General features: G+C 39.7%; 1 protein-coding gene across 2 annotated transcripts in view; it reads left to right on the top strand.

The window, feature by feature from the left end:
- The first annotated feature begins 920 nt into the window (after positions 1–920).
- TSC22D1 (TSC22 domain family, member 1) overlaps positions 921–18042 on the top strand; it is a 179899-nt gene continuing 162777 nt past the window's right edge. The window contains exon 1 of one of the 2 annotated variants that reach the window (XM_012648921.1): positions 921–3058. In XM_012648921.1, coding sequence (XP_012504375.1) covers positions 1420–3058 — 1639 coding nt within the window. In that variant the 5' untranslated portion in view covers positions 921–1419. Of the gene's footprint in view, positions 4302–18042 lie in introns of both variants that reach the window. The other variant, XM_012648916.1, reaches the window with a different exon arrangement.

Raw genomic sequence — 18042 nt, 5'->3', positions numbered from 1 at the left:
GACCCGGCTTTCTGTCTGCGGCGCCGGGGCGCATGCGCAGACGCCATCTTCCCTCCTTCTCCTCCGCCTGCCCCTTCCCCCCGCCACCGCCGCCGCCTCCTCTCGCCGGCGGTCGCCCCTCCTCCTCCTGCTCCCGGGCGCTGGTCCCTCCTCTCCCGATGCCGCGAGAGACCGGGGGATACGGTGGAGCCGGGGGAACCGGAGAAGAGCACTAGTAACAACCACCACAGCCCCCTCCCCGCCCGACACCCTCCCTCGGCACCCACCCACTCCCCCGCCCCGTTTGCCAACACCGACCAACCCCACCTCTCGTTCCTTTGAACGGCGTCGGCTGCAGTCGCTGCACCAGCCCGTCTGGCCACCAACGCCGCCAAGAAAGGAGCCGCCGCCGCCGCCTGCGGCCCCCTCCCGCCCGGCCGCGGGAGCTGCGGGGTGAGGTCGAGCCGGCTGCGGAGGAAGAGGACGAGAGAGGGTCGCACCCTCTGCTCTAGCGCACGTCCCGCCGCCCTCCGGGGAGGCTCGGGCGCCGGCCCCTTCCTCCCCGAGGACGTGTGCGGAGCCGAGGCGCCTGCCCTGAGGGAGGAAAATGCTCGGGTTCCATGGCTGCCAGTGATGGAGCGGTCCCTGGGCTCCCGCTGCCACCGCCACCGCCGCGCCCCGGCCGTGCTCCGCGAGGACCCGGCGTCTCTGCGCGCCCGCCCGCGCCTCGTTGCTGGGCTCACCGTACCGGGCGCCCCGCCGCCGCCCCGCTCGCAGCCGCGCCGCTCCGGCCCCAGCCGCGGCCAGCGTTTCCTCACGGAGCAGCCGCCGCGAGCCCAGGGGGTTTGAAAGGGTCTGCGGGGCGTGGGGGGAGGGCCAAGCGGGGCCGGGAGGGGAGGTTTGAGCGACACTGAGCTCGGAGCTCGCTGGCGGCGGTGGCCCCGGGGGTGGCGAAGGGAAGGCGACACTCGCTCCGCACTGCCTTCGTGCAGAGCGACCGGGAGAGCTTTGCAGTGGCTGCCGCCGCCGCCGCGGCGGGAGGAGGGGGCTGAGGCGGCTTCGGAGTTGGCCGGAGAAGGTGGGCATTTCTCGCTTTTCCTCCCCCCTCCCCTTCTTTCCCCCCTCCCTCCTGCCCCGCACCCCACGTGAAGCGGAATATAAAGGGGGGTGTGAGACTAGAGGGGAAAGTGAATGGCGAAGGACTGAAGGGGTCCCCCCTTCGGGTCCTCGGCCGCCCTGTTCACCCTCGTTCATCCTCCCTTCCCGAAGCTCGCCCTCGAAGGCAGGAACGGCCGGCGCCTTCGTCTGAGGAGGAGGAGAAGGAGGAATCGCGCCGGGCGGAGCATCAGGTCCGGTTTTCCTCCCCGGCGTGTCGAATACAAAGATTACGGTGCAGAAGGAAATTGCACTTGCCTCCTCCGCCCCCCGGTACCTAACACAATGCACCAGCCGCCTGAGTCCGCCGCCGCCGCGGCCGCCGCCGCTGCAGACATTAGTGCTAGGAAGATGGCGCACCCGGCAATGCTCCCTCGAAGGGGCAGCGGTAGTGGCAGCGCCTCTGCTCTCAGTGCAGCAGGTACCGGCGTTGGTAGTAATGCCACATCTTCTGAGGATTTTCCGCCTCCGTCGCTGCTCCAGCCACCGCCTCCTGCAGCATCTTCTGCGTCGGGACCACAGCCTCCGCCTCCACAAAGCCTGAACCTCCTTTCGCAGGCTCAGCTGCAAGCACAGCCTCTTGCACCAGGCGGAACTCAAATGAAAAAGAAAAGTGGCTTCCAAATAACTAGCGTTACTCCGGCTCAGATCTCCGCCAGTATCAGCTCTAACAACAGTATAGCAGAGGACACGGAGAGTTATGATGATCTGGATGAATCTCATACGGAAGATCTCTCTTCTTCTGAGATCCTTGATGTGTCACTTTCCAGGGCTACTGACTTAGGGGAGCCTGAACGCAGCTCCTCAGAAGAGACTCTGAATAACTTCCAGGAAGCCGAGACACCTGGGGCAGTGTCTCCCAACCAGCCCCATCTTCCTCAGTCTCATTTGCCTCACCTTCCACAACAGAACGTTGTGATCAATGGGAGTGCTCATCCACACCACCTCCATCACCACCATCACATTCATCATGGGCACCACCTCCAACATGGGCACCACCATCCATCTCATGCTGCTGTGGCCAGTGCATCCATTCCTGGAGGGCCACCCTCAAGCCCAGTATCCAGAAAACTCTCTACAGCTGGAAGCTCTGACAGTGTTTTGCCAGTTGCACCAACTACTGCTGTATCATCCAGTGGCTCACCTGCATCTGTAATGACTAATATCCGTGCTCCAAGTACTTTAGGCGGTATAGGTATAAATTCTGTTACTGGCACTAATACAATGAATAATGTTAACATTACTGCTGTGGGTAGTTTTAATCCTAACGTGACAAGCAGTGTACTTGGCAATGCTAATATAAGTACAAGCAATATTCCTAGTGCTGCTAGTGTGAGTGTTGGGCCTGGAGTTACCAGTGGTGTTAATGTGAATATGTTGAGTGGCATGGGCAATGGTACTACTTCCTCCACTGTTGTTAACAATGTCCCTAATGCAGCTACAGGGATGACTGTGGGATCGGTTTCCAGTCAGCAGCAACAGCCAACAGTTAACACATCAAGGTTCAGAGTTGTGAAGTTAGATTCTAGTTCTGAGCCCTTTAAAAAAGGTAGATGGACTTGCACTGAGTTCTATGAAAAAGAAAATGCTGTACCTGCTACAGAAGGTGTGGTGATAAATAAAGTGGTAGAGACTGTAAAACAAAACCCGATAGAAGTGACTTCTGAGAGGGAGAGCACTAGTGGGAGTTCAGTGAGCAGTAGTGTCAGCACACTGAGTCACTACACAGAGAGTGTGGGAAGTGGAGAGATGGGAGCCCCTGCTGTGGTGGTGCAGCAGCAGCAGCAACCAGCTCTTCAAGGTGTGACCCTCCAGCAGATGGATTTCGGTAGCACTGGTACACAGAGTGTTCCAGCAGTTAGTATACCACAGAGTATTTCTCAGTCACAGATCTCACAAGTACAATTACAGTCTCAAGAACTGAGCTATCAGCAAAAGCAAGGTCTTCAGCCAGTACCTCTGCAAGCCGCCATCAGTGCTGCAACTGGTATCCAGCCATCGCCTGTAAATGTGGTTGGTGTCACTTCAGCTTTAGGTCAGCAGCCTTCCATCTCCAGTTTGGCTCAACCCCAACTGCCATATTCTCAGACGGCTCCTCCAGTGCAAACTCCCCTTCCGGGGGCACCATCCCAACAGTTACAGTATGGACAGCCGCAACCAATGGTTTCTACACAGATGGCCCCAGGCCATGGGAAATCCGTGACTCAAAATCCTCCTCCAGAGTATGTACAACAGCAGCCAATTCTTCAAACAGTAATGTCCGGACAGCCCAGTTCTGCAGGAGTGGGAGCAGGAGCAACAGTGATTCCTGTGGCTCAGCCACAGGGTATCCAGCTGCCAGTGCAGCCCACAGCAGTCCCAGCACAACCTGCAGGGGCATCTGGCCAGCCTGTTGGCCAGGCTCAGACAGCAGTGTCTGCTGTACCTACTGGCAGTCAAATTGCAAATATTGGTCAGCAAGCAAACATACCTACTGCAGTGCAGCAGCCCTCTACCCAAATTCCACCTTCAGTTGTTCAGCAAGGTGCTCCTCCATCTTCACAAGTAGTTCCACCTGCTCAAACTGGGATTATTCATCAGGGAGTTCAAACTAGCGCTTCAAGCCTTCCTCAACAATTGGTTATTGCACCCCAAAGTACCTTGTTAACTGTGCCTCCCCAGCCACAAGGAGTAGAGCCAGTACCTCAAGGAGTTGTTTCACAGCAGTTGCCAGCAGTTAGTCCTTTGCCCTCTGCTAGTAGTATTTCTGTTACAAGTCAGGTTAGTTCAACTGGTCCTTCTGGAATGCCTTCTGCCTCAACAAACTTGGTTCCACCGCAGAATATAGCACAAACCCCTGCTACCCAAAATGGTAGTTTGGTTCAAAGTGTTAGTCAACCTCCCTTGATAGCAAGTAATATAAATTTGCCTTTGGCACAACAGATACCACTAAGTTCTGCTCAGTTCTCTGCACAATCATTAGCTCAGGCAATTGGAAGCCAAATTGAAGATGCCAGGCGCCCGGTGGAGCCCTCCTTAGTTTGCTTACCTCAGACTATCAGTGGTGACAGTGGGGGAATGTCAGCAGTTTCAGATGGGAGTAGCAGCAGCCTAGCAGCCTCTGCTTCTCTTTTCCCGTTGAAGGTGCTACCGCTGACGACACCCCTGGTGGATGGCGAGGATGAGAGGTAAGATCCATGCTATATTTCTGCGGACATTGAACAGATTCGAAGTTGAATCTATTCAGTAGCTATATGTATGCACAGAATTAGTCCAAAGTGTTATAGTTCTCATTTTTGTATGTGAAACGTATTTTCATGTTAAGTTTTCTAGAGCAAAAGTGTTACGGAATGATTTCAGAGTCAGGAGACAGTATAATATGTAAACATTTTCACAATAGTTAATTGAGCGTATGTTCACATTAAAAATAGGTTTGGTGGCACCAGGTGGTTTCTATTATCTATAAAATGCTTTTTAGAAAGATTAATTATGAAAAGAAGCTTAATTTCCGCTAACTTATAATGGTTAATCTATTCTTAATGGTTAATCCTTATCATCTCTTGGGAGGTTGTGGTTCCCACGTTTGTTCTTCACTAGACAACCTTTATTCATTTCTACTGTGTTTGATCTTAGTCTGTGAAAGATATTGTTACCTGCTTTTCCTAGTCAGACACTGTAGGGAAGATGACCTAATCTGGGTCATATAGGTTGCCCTCTTACTGTAATTGACCAACTTTTGTGTACTTATTTAATGATCATTTTATCCGAACAGTAAAGGAATGGGAATCTTAAGAAGTATTTTGTGGGGATGTACAGCATACACTGTCAAAATAAGCACATTTATCTTTGATAGTAGTATGCTGTACATTTTTTCTTTTGCATTGTAGATAAAGGTGGTAGCCATTTTAAAGAGTAAAGAAAGTAAGTCTTGGATGGTTGAGTTTATAGAGACAAGAAAATAAGACCTTGTTCTCCTGCCCATCTACTCCACCTGTTCCCTTCTTCCCTTATCAAAAAAATACATAAAGCCTAGAATACATTATTAAACCAGTGTTTTCTCAATTAGATTGGAAATAATGCACCAATCATGCTTATTAAATCAAATTGTGTCTTTGAAGCTGACTGGCTAGAAAAATTGTGAAGTCTTTCATGTTTCTACATTGCTTTGAAACCTAGTTGATTTTTGAAGGAATGCTCTTTTCACAGATTTGCCAGTCTGTGGCTAACCTTGATCAAAATGTTATGAGTTATGAAAAGACTGTTCATTTGCACTTTGGAATTTTGAGTAAGCATGCAAGATATTTAATTATTTCAGTATTAGTTGGAGATTTTTCCGATTGAACTTTAATCACACCAATTGAAGCATTTATATTCTATATGTATATTTGTGGGTTTTGCTTTGGAAAAATTGAACATAGTGCAAAAGAATTGTAATTTTAGAAAAGGAAAACAAAGGCCAAATGTTTCTGTGAGGTTTTCATGATTTTTTTTAGTTGTTTCAAATTTAAAAGGTAAAGACATGGTTAATTGAAATAAGTTAAAATCTTTCAAGATTTTTGTTATTTTTCTAATAGTAATGTAATTAAAGTCTGTTACCTAATCAGATATATTCTGTATCATGTGTACAGAACTGTACTTTAAAAGATAGACTTCTAGGAGGTAGTTTCCTTAATTGTCCCATTATTAATACTGTTAAACCTTTAATTTTATCATTATGCTAATACCTGTAATTTTTAAGAATTATTTACTGCAAATATAAATGTTTTCTAAATCAAAAGGGTATAATCTGAGTGAAGCCCCTATAAAAACCAATATATTATGTGGATATTTTTTTTTTTTTGAGACAGAGTCTCACTCTCTTGCCTGGGGCGAGTGCCGTGGCCTCAGCCTAGCTCACAGCAACCTCAAACTCCTGGGCTCAAGCGATCCTACTGTCTCAGCCTCCCGAGTAGCTGGGACTACAGGCACGCGCCACCATGCCCGGCTAATTTTTTCTGTATATATTTTTAGCTGTCCAATTAATTTCTTTCTATTTTTGGTAGAGACGAGGTCTCGCTCTTGCTCAGGCTGGTCTCGAACTCCTGAGCTCAGAACGATCCGCCCGCCTTGGCCTCCCAGAGTGCTAGGATTACAGGCGTGAGCTGCCGCGCCCGGCTGTGGATATTAAATTTTGAGAAATAAAAGACAGGCAAAATATATAAATGTAAACCACACATTTTGAATTCAAACCTGCCAGGATTTTGTTAATTACCATTTGTAGTCTCCTGGCTTGACTTTTTCCTTTTTTTTTCTTCTATTGGTAGGGTGTGATAGGGCTTTTACAACTTACTGTTCCAGACAATTGAAGTCAGATGATGCTACTTTCAATTAGGTTTTTAACTGTAGAAATAGAGTCCCAGTTTAAGGTATTAATACAAAATTAAGTTTTCCAGATACTAATTGAGGTAAGGATTAAATAAGGGTCAAATTATGTAGAAATGTGTGGAATTCTAGAAAGGGACAAGAGACATATTGAGAAATATGAAATACTGGTCTAAAGTAACTTGTCTTCATAGTATACCTGTTTTGAATTTACTGCATATTGAGGCTTTGTTAGTTAACATCAAAGTTAAGTCACCAAAACTAGAAAATTTTTGTTTTAGAGGAATCTTTCAAATTCTGTAAAATCAAAATGTTTCACCCCTAAAATACCTTGTAAAGTCAGAAAGGATGAATATATATCTATATAGATTATCATCTTTATTGTGTTTTACTGCACATTATTTCTTTTATCACCATAGTTTGGAAAAAGTTGTTTCATTCAAATTTTCCCTTGCAAGAGAATTTGAGAATAACTACAAAAGAAAAGTGATATGATTTAAAAAAAAAAAAAAAAGAACAAAACCTTTTATCTTTCTTCCCATGCTAGCTTTTTTGTCACTTGCATCTTCTGGGCTCGGTTACCATTAGTCTCTCATGGGAAAAGGGGGTACATTATAATTTCAATATTATGACTCAGGAAATACTTTAACAGTATAACTTTTTGGTAATAGGACAGATCAGAGTGGTTATTTTTTAGTCATCTTTTGAAATAATATTCTAATACTTTAAATTTTAAAATGTTCAGATGTGGAAGATGCTTTCAGTTGGCCACTGGGAGAGACTATAAAGATTAGAAACATGGATCAAGGCATTAAGATCATGTATCTTGTTTTTTTAAAAAATTTATTCTTACTAAAAAGATCTTAGTAATGTCTTTGCCGTTAACATGAACATACCTTTACAAGAATGGAAAGATACACGTATTTCATACAGAAATATAGTGAAAAATTATGTTTTATAGTTGTTAGTACAGCCTCTTGTGTGAAATGGGGCAAACTTCTATTCATCCTTCAAAAACTCCCCTCAGCTATTCTCTTTGAAGAATTCTCATCACCTAGGGAATGTTGTTTCCTTATGACTTTTTAATGCTCCTCTCTTTAAGCACTGTACACATTTAATTATAATTATGTTTACCAATCTTTCCCACAAGACTAGGAGTTCCTCAAGGGCAGGGACTAAATATTTTTCTAGTTAATGAGCAGACCTTTCTCTGCTTTTTCTATCATGATTTGAAGTTTATATTGTCTCTCATTTTAAGCACAACTGTGAGAGAGACAGGATCATAGAATTTATGTAACAAATTGAAAATAAATTAATAAAAAGACTTTTTTATACCTCTCCATCATTCTTTGAGGTGAATTGATGTCTATCTTCTAAATACGGTGCTTGTTTTATAGTAGGTCTTCAAATATTTAAGAGGAATGAGTGTTTTCTTATCTATAAAATAGGAGTAATACTCATTTTGCCTACTTCTGAGGATGGTAGCATCAGTTAAAATACTTTAACTGTAAAAATACCAAATTATAACTTTTTAAGTTTTTATTTTTTATTTAAGATGTACATGCACCGTTTAAAGAGTCTAATAGTTTGCGTGGTTATCCAAAAACTAAAAGCTTCTTGCTGCCTTTCCAGTTTTCCTTTCCTAGTAACAGTCACCTTTATCTCTTGTAGATAATTATTGAGATAGTTACCTCCTGGTCTCTAACATACTTTTATTGCTACTAGATATGCAGCATAGCTTGATGGTTAGGAATATGGACTCTGGAATTAGATTGGGTGGGTTTGATTTTTCCTTGTCATTTACTAGTTTTATGTAACTTTGGGCTACTACTTAACCTCTCTCTATGCCTCAATTTCCTCATTTAAAAAATGGTGATGGTAGTAGGTACCTCATAAGGTTGTTACAAGAACTAAATGAATTTGGAAAGCCTTTAGAGCTTTGTCTAACTCACATGCCCTATATTAAGTGTTTGTTAAATACTCCTTGCATTTATTTTGTCTTTATTAGCTTTCTGGATAAAAAATGAAGACTTAACTCTGTTGTCACCACCTACCCAACTGATCCCCCTTCTTGCCAATACCCCTTCCTCCCAATAGTTATGATTATATCACTGTTGATTATTTAGTATTCTTGTAAAATGTGATTACTTTTCCTATCCTGTTCCACCCCATCCCCAGCTGTCTAGCATTATAGTAATGTTAGTGGGTTCTCCTCCCTTTCCAAGTTTTCATCTATCAGCATAGTCTGTTTTCTACAAGTTACCTCCTCCCACCCCCAATTTTTGTTTTATTTTGGGCTCTACTTTTCTTGATAGATCCTTTTCTTAGATGTCTGGTAATTCTTGGTTGTCTGCTTGCATGTAAGTGTAACGGGACTGAAGAGCTGATCACAAATTTTCAGTGTAGCTTGTTGATTGTTAGCTTTACCATAGGGTGTGCTGGTTGGAGTTCATTTTCTTTTCTCCTCTTTGTTTAGTTTTCTCTATATTTATCACTAATTCTGCTTTTCATCAAATGTCTCTCAAGATGTTCTGACATCAGATATTGTTATCAATTTTATCTTAGGAAGTCTCATATACCTGACCAGCATTCTGGACCGATTGCCTTCTAGACTTGGTATACAACTATTACCCCGTGATTTCAGGATAGTTCACTTTCGCCTGTGTTGGATCTCCATTTTCCAAAGATCAGTGTTGTCTTCATTTGTGGTTTACTTGATGTTTTACAATGGCTGTAATTTACCCTGACACTTGTTTGATTCTTTGGTTAGGGTAAAGAATAACAGGTGTGGAAATTATATTATTTTGTATCATTGTTTTCTAGCATCCATGTTGCTTTTGAGAAATCTGAAGCCATTCTGATTTCTCATATATTGTATGTGACCTGTATGTATTTTGTTTTTCCTTCCCTTCCTTTTTCCTCTCCTTTCTTTCCCCTCATTTAAAGAATCTCCGAAAACTTTATAAGGTTTTTTAATGTGTTTGCAGTGTTCTGAAACTTTACCAAGGTGTCTTTGTATCATCTGTTTATATTTGCGGTGCTGAGTACTTGGTGTACCCTTTCAATCTGGAAACTTCTTTTATTTCTGGGACTTTTTCTTGAATGAGGTCGTTAATTATTTCCTTTTTCTGTTTCTCAAATTCCTCTTACTTGGATAATGGATCTTCTTGATGACTCTTTTAATTTTCTCATATTTTCTTAACTATTTTCCATCTGGTTTTCTTTTTGTTCTATTTCTATTGAGTTTTCATTTCTCTTATCATGCATTTACTTTCCAAAAACTTTTTTTTTCTTTGCTTCTTTTTAATAGTATACTGTTTTAATTTAATAATGATAGTTCTTGCTTTCAGTTGTCTGAATATGTCAATGTTAGTTTTGTTTTTTTTTTAGGTTTCTTTCTGTGTGGTCTGTTTTCTCCAGGTTTCATTTTCTTACTTTTTGTTTGCTTTGATCTTTATCTGCTATGGTATAGCCTTTCCTCTGATGGTTGGTAATCATGTGTAAGAGTAGGGAATTAAAATTTTGAGTAGAAATTCTTAGTGAGGCTTGCCAATTGTTAGCTTCACTATATGGTAACCTGGCTGGGCTATTTGGTTGGGGAACTTCTGATGTCAGTATCTTCTTGTATTTCCTTCCTAGCTGGTTAGATCCCTTTAAGAAGGCTCTTCTGATTTCTTGCCTGGAATTGAAGGCCAAGCGTTCTGGGGAGGAAAAGAAGGGGAAGTAAAAGGTCTTGAGGAGTTTTAGCATCCCCAAATGTTTCTTCACTCAACCCTGTTTTTCTGTATGTTCTCCTGCATTCTGCTGTGCCTTGATTTCCTTACTCCTGCGATTGTTATGTTTTACCTTCTCCAGACAATGTACTTTGTTTTTTGTTGGGTTGGAGTGGGGTGACGGTTGGGATCTGTGGGACTAGTTGCTTCTTAAACAGACTTCTAAACAATCTTTCTTATTTTAGCACCCCTCCCCCCACATCCCAATTCATATGGATGTGGTACTGCCAATTCCTGAGTCTTTTGGGGATTGTGCAGTTTAAATTTGGTTTGTTCTTGGCTTTCTCCACTGTTTGCTAAAGATTTGATTTGCTAGTGTTTGCTAAGTCATTTGTCACTCAACCATCTGCTTTCCAGCTTCTAAATTTTTGTTGCTATTGTCTTTTCATCGTCTCTCAATTTTTGTGGGTTCGAGTTGGTTATCTTAACAAATTCCTTTTCTGTTTAGTGGGGTTTTTAGGGAAAGAGTAAAAAAATGGATGTGTGTGTTTACTGATGTTACACATCTATTTCAATGGTAGAATACTGTACTATTAAATGTAAAGAATGCTAATTTTAATAGTTACTGCTCTAAAATGTTCTCTATAATGAGTACATAAATTTTAAGAATGGAATTGTTTGGCTTGTATTCATTAGAAATAATAATACATAACTCAATTATTTTAATTCATAGAGATAATTAAAAACATTAGTATTAGATTCAGTTAATATTATCATTTGACCCTCAGTAACCTTGTGAGTTAAGTTTTTTCTATTTTACTGGTGAATAAACTGAAACTGAGTTTTTAGAGAGGCTAAGTCAGCTGTCTTAAGGTTACATACATAGCAGGAAAGCAGAGATAGGATTCAAAACCATTATTCCAATTCAAAATCTAGTGCCCTTCCTATTATTTATAAAGCCAACAAGAGGTAAGGCTAGTGTCTATACATAATTTAAGAGTGGCTGAAAACCTAAAAAAAAAAGGCAGGCTTTGTTGCTTCATTGCTTTGTGTGTTAATGTTAATGATGGAATTGCTATAGAACACACCAGTATTTCCCTGTAAGCCCTTCGTGAGAAAAACGAGGGAAAGCCATTACAGTGGTGTGCCAGGAATGCAGTAGATGTTCAAATGTTAAATGAGTTAATATGGATATGTTTTTTCTTTTGAAACATATATGGAAATTTTCTTTACATGAAAACCATTTTAATTTTCTAATTTTGATTCAGTCTTTGTAACATTAGCTTCAGAATTGCGAAACAAGTAGATTTTATTTCTTGTTTAGAAAGTTAGTTTAAAAATATGAAACTGTACTAAGCATGACCTGTTCTGGTGCTACAATATTAGAATCTTGGTGGTTGGTTTTTGCCTTGTCACTGTTGTAAAGTTAAATATGAGTATGTCATGGTAAGAATATGCTTTCATGCCTCATTCAAAAAAAAAGGTACATGAGGGAGAAAAATTTTAAAGCATCTTTATACTATTGAAATTATTTATAAAAGTTTTAGATTTAGATTCTAGGTTGAACTTTTTTTCCCTAGGCTCACATATATTCAAAAGATGTCTGTCCCTCTCCCTTGGTCATTTCTTCCTTACCAGTCAATTTGACCAGGAAATGTTACTTGACCTTTCAGGGCCATTAGGCCTACTTGACCTTTGTTTGTCCTTCTTTACCTTTGTCCTTCTTGGAACACTTTTTCTGCTTTCTGTGATAATTCTCCATTTTCTTCCCACTTTTCTGGCCACTCCTTTTAAGTCCCTCTTTCAGTTTTCTCTCCCCTGTCAGGCTCTCAGTGTTAGTTTTTTTGGTTTTCTGAGTCCCCTTTATACTTAACTACCTTTTTCCTAGGTAATCATCACTTCCCATAGCTGTAAAGTCTGTATGCTATCAACTCCTGAATGCATATAACTAGTCCAGACTTTTCTTCTTAGCTTTAGACTGGTAAAGTCATCTGTCTTCACAACATCTCTGCTTGTATTCTTATAGGCTTCTCAATCTCAACAGGTCATAAATTTAACCCTTGGTTACTTAACCCCTCAAATTTACTACTTTTTTTTTTTTTGAGACAGAGTCTCACTGTGTTGCCCGGGCTAGAGTGGTGCCATGGCGTCACCTAGCTCACAGCAACCTCAAACTCCTCGGCTCAAGCGATCCTTCTGCCTCAGCTTCCCGAGTAGCTGGGACTACAGGCATGCGCCACCATGCTCAAATTTACTTCTTTAGTTACCCTTATTTTGATGTCATTTCTTACTGCAGTTCTTCCTTTGCTTTAGAAACCTGACAGTCACTGTTGATAGCCCTTTTTCTTCACTCTCTACTTCCTGACCATTACTTTAAAATGTACATTAAATTCATCTTTTTTTCCCATTAATTCATCTTTTTTCCCCATTGCTAATGCCACAACTCTAGTCTAAGATAACATCAGTTCTCAATGCAATAGTTTTTTCACTGAGCCTCCTGCATATGTCTTGCCTTTCTCTAACATTGTATCTTTCAGTCAGAATGATAGATAAAATGGAATTTGTTCAGGTAATTCATTTGCTCTAAACCCCTTTAAACCTTTCCATTTATTTTAGGATAATTACTTTCTGTCTTTGCTTACTCCTGGCCTCATCAGTGTTACTGCCCTCTACCTCCCACCCCCACTTTTGTGTTATAATTGCATTTGACTTTTCAGAAAGTTTCTCACCTTGCCATCCATTCTTTCTTCTTCTTCTAGGCCTTTGCATATACTGTTCCTTTAGGCTGAACATCCTATATGCTATCTCTGCTCCATTCCACCTTAAAGCTTAACTGTCACTTTTTGAAATGCCTTTTCTGACATACCAGTCTAAACTTAGGTTCTTCATTAATCCTGTTTAATAGCACCTCGTTTTTTTATAATGCTTATTACAGTCTGTAATTTTTGTTTTTTGTGACTATCTAATTATTTTAAACTTCAGGGATATTTGGTATGCTACTGTATATCCAAAGCCTATTTCAATGTCTAACAGATAGTAGATACTCAGTAAAAATCTGCTTGATGAAGAAAATATATTGTAAATGTGAGCATAAGAAAAGATAAAGGGAACTTCTCTTTTTAAAAAAGAAAGATAAATAAGTTATTGGTAGATGATCATGTGATATCACTACTTTCTCCTTTAATAGAGATGATTGAGAATTGACTTTTTGCTGTTTGTGAACCAAAGGAGCAATGCTTAGTTACTACTTTTAACAAGCATTTTATGTTTATTTTGTATTTACTTATGCCAATAAAAATTCTCTAACTTGAATAAAACAAAAATCTTCCATTTATTTCAAAATAGAAATTATCAGCATTCTCTTCTTTCTGCATTTTCTGTTTTTGACTGGTTCAGCTATTTACCATTTGATGATTCTTAAATATCTAAGTATTACCTTGGAAGTCATTTGGTGCAGTTTTAGGTGTTTGAAAATATAAACATTTAACTTGTAAAATGCCACTTGTTTGTGTTAAGAGACTTTTCTTTATTAAATAGTTTAGTAAGCATTGAGTTAATTACTTGTTTAAAATTCCTGTGATCTGTTTAACTTAGGGTCATTCCAGTTACTTTTTATTAAACTAGTAAATTGTGGATTATACAAAGGGAGAAAAATAACGAAAAAGGTTTGGCAGTGATTAGAATTAGCAATAAACTTTATCGATTACCTGTAGGTATTAAATGGGAGTAGAAACGCATTAAGAGATGGGGCCTTCACTATTAAGGTTGGAATAATTGGAAACAGAATGGAAAATATAGAATCCGAAGTCATCGTGTAATGATCATTGGAGGCTAATTCTGAGAGTCTCTAACTAAAGGTTTCCACATCCTGTTTGTAGACATATCAGTGTTAAACCTGGTTGCCTGTCTTAAAATCATATTTGTGTTGATTGTGGGGAACATGTACTCTGGCTTGATTTTTATTAAGGATTAACTTGAGATCATGATGAGTGGTGTTGCCCTACTCATCCATGGAGCCATAGAGTAAAAGGTTACTCTGAGCTTTATGTGGATAAGACAGCATCTTATTTTTCCAGGCCTCCCAGATTATTTTTATAGTATCAGCTAACTGCTCAGGTTGAGGAACTCCTGATATCCTATATGCATGCCTGAGTATTCTTTTTTGAGTGAATTATAAGTGGATTGATTTACAAAATTATTCATTGTTGATGAGATTTAATTTTCTCCCCAGCTCATCTGGTTATTTAATTTCTTTGGTTATTAGGCTTATTCACATGGTAACAAATAGCATATTGACTAGTTAGGAGTGCTTTGAAGGTATAAACATAACAGTCAAAATAATATCTAGCATTAAATTTTCTCTGTCACGTAGCTCTGATATACTTCTAGTATTGATAGTACTAGAAATACTCTTGTATGATTTTTTTGGATTGTTTTTAATAAAGCACGTTGGTATAGATTATGTCCTCTTGAGTCCCAGCAGTCATAGTTGATAGAATGCCTTTGTTCAAGTTTCACAGAAGAAAAAACTGAGTCTCAGATTCATTTATTCAGTTTATAATTAATATCAAGTTCCTGTTATGTATTGTGCTGTTCTTAGCTTGTTCATAGACTCTACAGCAATTTAGTAATAATACTAGTAGTAATAATTGAGTAATAGTTAAAAATTGTAGTACTTATGCTCCATATTGTTCCAAGCACTTTACATAGATTAATTTATTTAATTCTCAGAACACCTTATGAGGTACAAGTATCATTATTATGCCCATTTTACCGGTAAGGAAACTGAGGCATGCAGAGATTAAGTACCTTATTCAAGCTAGAATTTAAACCTAGGCAGTCTAGTTCCAAAGTTTGTGCTCATAATGACTTTGCTCTGTTGCCTCTGTAGCATCTGTTCAGAACCAAGGTGTGGTATTCTGACTTTTGTTTGTTCAAAGTCAATTAAAGACATTGGAAGGCACTGGAACTGCAGTTATTTCTTAATTCGTTATGTCTTCACAAAATGCTCTTGATCTTGGCGTCTGGGTGGATACTACTCTTGTTCTCCTACTCAAGAATTAAGCTTCATGAGAGAAAGACCTTTTCCATCTAGTTTACGGCTGAGTTCCCAGTGCATAAAATCGTGCCTGGCCCATAGTAAGTTCTGAAATGCTTGTTTAATAAGTGAATTCAGACATGTACCAGAAAAAAAACCACACAAACATCCAGGGTAAGGGTTTAATCACCACCAAATACTTTGCCATCCTGTTGCCATTAGGTGCACAGTTGTTTTGATAGACAAGACTAAGATTCAGTGTGTCTAGATACAGTCATTCCCCCTTATCCACGGTTTTGTGGTTTCAGTTACCCCGGTCAACAGTTTTCAGAAAGTAGGTGAGTACAGTACATTTTGAGAGAGAGAGAGAGACTACATTCACATAACATTTATTACAGTATATTATAATTCTTCTGTTTTATTATTACTTATTGTTAATTTCTTACTGCACCAAATTTATAAGTTAAACTTTTTCATAGGTATGTACATATAGGAAAAAACTGTGTGTGTGTGTGTGTGTGTGTGTGTGTGTGTGTGTGTATGGGGTTCAACACAAACTGCAGTTTCAGGCATCCACTTGGGGTCTTGGAACATATCCCCCATGGATAAAGGGGGACTACCGTATGTTACTGTACCTGTTATATTAGATTTTCTCTCTCTCACCCTCACCTGCCTATCAGATGTTTATTAAGTAGGCAGTAGATGTAAATCATATTTAGTAATGATGTGGGGAGAGGTATAATCATAGTTCTTGTCCTCAAGGAGTACATAAGACATATAGACATGGGGAAATTATATTACAATATAAGGGCTGAGTAACAATTTTAAACAACATGAAATATGAAATCAAAGAATCAGAAATTAGAGCTGGAAATCTTGAGGTCTTGTTCAATTCATGAAAGAGAGGTTAAGTGAATTCTGAGAGTACTACAAAATGTTTCTTAGACTGTAGCTGGAACTGTGGTTTTCAAAATGACATAAGCAACATTTACAGATGGCATAGAATTGACCTTTGGTAGGTCAGAAAAGCAGTGTTATTTGAACTGACTTTTCACAAGGTTTGGGAGTGAAGGAGAATGTTAATAAAATATTAAAATGGGGAGAAATAAAAACATCTAGGCAGCAGTAAGGCAACAGTTGGATTTACTAGAGTAAGTTTGTTATCAGTATCTAGAAGGAAATGACTGAAGGCTGTATTGGTGAGCAATTGGCCTGAACACTTGGTGACTACATGATGTTCAAGGAAGATAAGTATAAAAAGAAACTAGTTTGGATTGGAGTGTGAAGCCCGAAGGACCAGGTAGGAAGTTATGGGTTTCTGTTACTTATTAATGAATGAAGGAAATAAATGAGGGGGATAGTGATTTTCATCGTAAAATGATTCAGTACGGGATTCCCTTGGTTAGTACATCCTCAATTTATAAAAACACTTGTATTCACTTTACTAACTTCTTCCTGAAAGCAATATATTACTCTTCTCACTTTGAAAAAAATAAAACCCCCAAAACCTGATTTCCCCCAAATTATCCACAGCCTTAGCCTCTTTTAAAGTTCTGAAGGGTAAGTGGTTATAACCTTAAGGTAGGATTTTTGGCAATTTAATGTTTTCATAGGGTTTATCCACATCTGTAATTCAAAGCAGATGTGTCTGAAATATATATAGGAGTGAAAAGAAATCCAAGTGAATGTGAACTAATATCTTAGGATTGGTTTTTTCTATTAGTGATTGTGGAGACTTTTGCCTGTTCGTTTTTCATACTAAACAGACTTCCATTGCCAGTCTTTTCTAGGCAGTGGAAAGAGGAGGAATTATTTCTTTTTATCCACTGGGGACTCCTAGGTCTCTACCAGAAAGGAAGTGGTTATAGAACTTAAATTATTTAAAATGTGAAAAGCATTAATGCTACCATTGATACTAAATGTGAGTAATTTGATTATTAATATTTTGTTAATATTTAAAGAGCCACAATACTGACTTTTATTCTTGGTGCCCTTTTTCACTTTGTCATTTTTAAAGTATAAGGATATATATACATGTATGTGGGTATACATATAAAGGAATATAATTTTTTAAAAGGAAATTTTGAAATTGTCCTTAGATTAAAAAATCTCTCGGGTATCTGAAAGAATGTAATGTATTTAATAAGTATATGCACAGCTCTATCTCTATGCTTAAGGTGAGCCTACAGTTGATTTTAAGAATAAGTGTGTATGTGTTTGAGTATTTAAGGAGAAGATAACAGATTCCTTCTGTTCTCTTACAATTTTTGGTCCTTTGCTTCAGTTTTCTTTTACCTGTTTTAAATTTATTTTATCTCAGGATATTTCTATCTTTGTAAGCTGCTCTGAATATTTTAAGGAATGACTTGGGATAGAAATCCAGTAAATGGGAAAGGTATGACAAGATAGGAAATGATATGTTGGGAGAGATACTAGTAAAGTAGTATTGGGAATCGGAGAAAGTAAAGATCACATGCTTGTGGAGGAGTTTGATAGCGTTTGGTGTTAGTAAGTCATTTTAGTAGAGAAAACATAAACCCAAAAAGTACAAAACGTGTTTATGTAAGATATAGTCCAAATTGCTAGGAGGTGGGCTAACTTTGAAAAGCTTTAAATGCAAGATTGAGAAGTCTGGACTTAATTGGACATGGATTGGAGGGCCCTTTTGAGTTTTTACTCCATGTAGTGGTCTGATTAGCGCTGTGTTTTTAGGAAAGTGCTGGCTTTACTCGAGATGTCTAGTTGCTTCCTTTCTTAATATGGGGTATGAGAAACTCAGTAATTCCATTTTCCTCACTGATGGAAATGGAGGCACAG

The sequence above is a fragment of the Propithecus coquereli genome, unplaced genomic scaffold, assembly GCF_000956105.1.
Source record: "Propithecus coquereli isolate 6110/MARCELLA unplaced genomic scaffold, Pcoq_1.0 Scaffold11, whole genome shotgun sequence".
In the NCBI taxonomy this organism is placed as follows: domain Eukaryota; kingdom Metazoa; phylum Chordata; class Mammalia; order Primates; family Indriidae; genus Propithecus; species Propithecus coquereli.
Note: the sequence above shows the minus strand (reverse complement) of the source record. Positions and strands in the feature narration are given on the sequence as shown.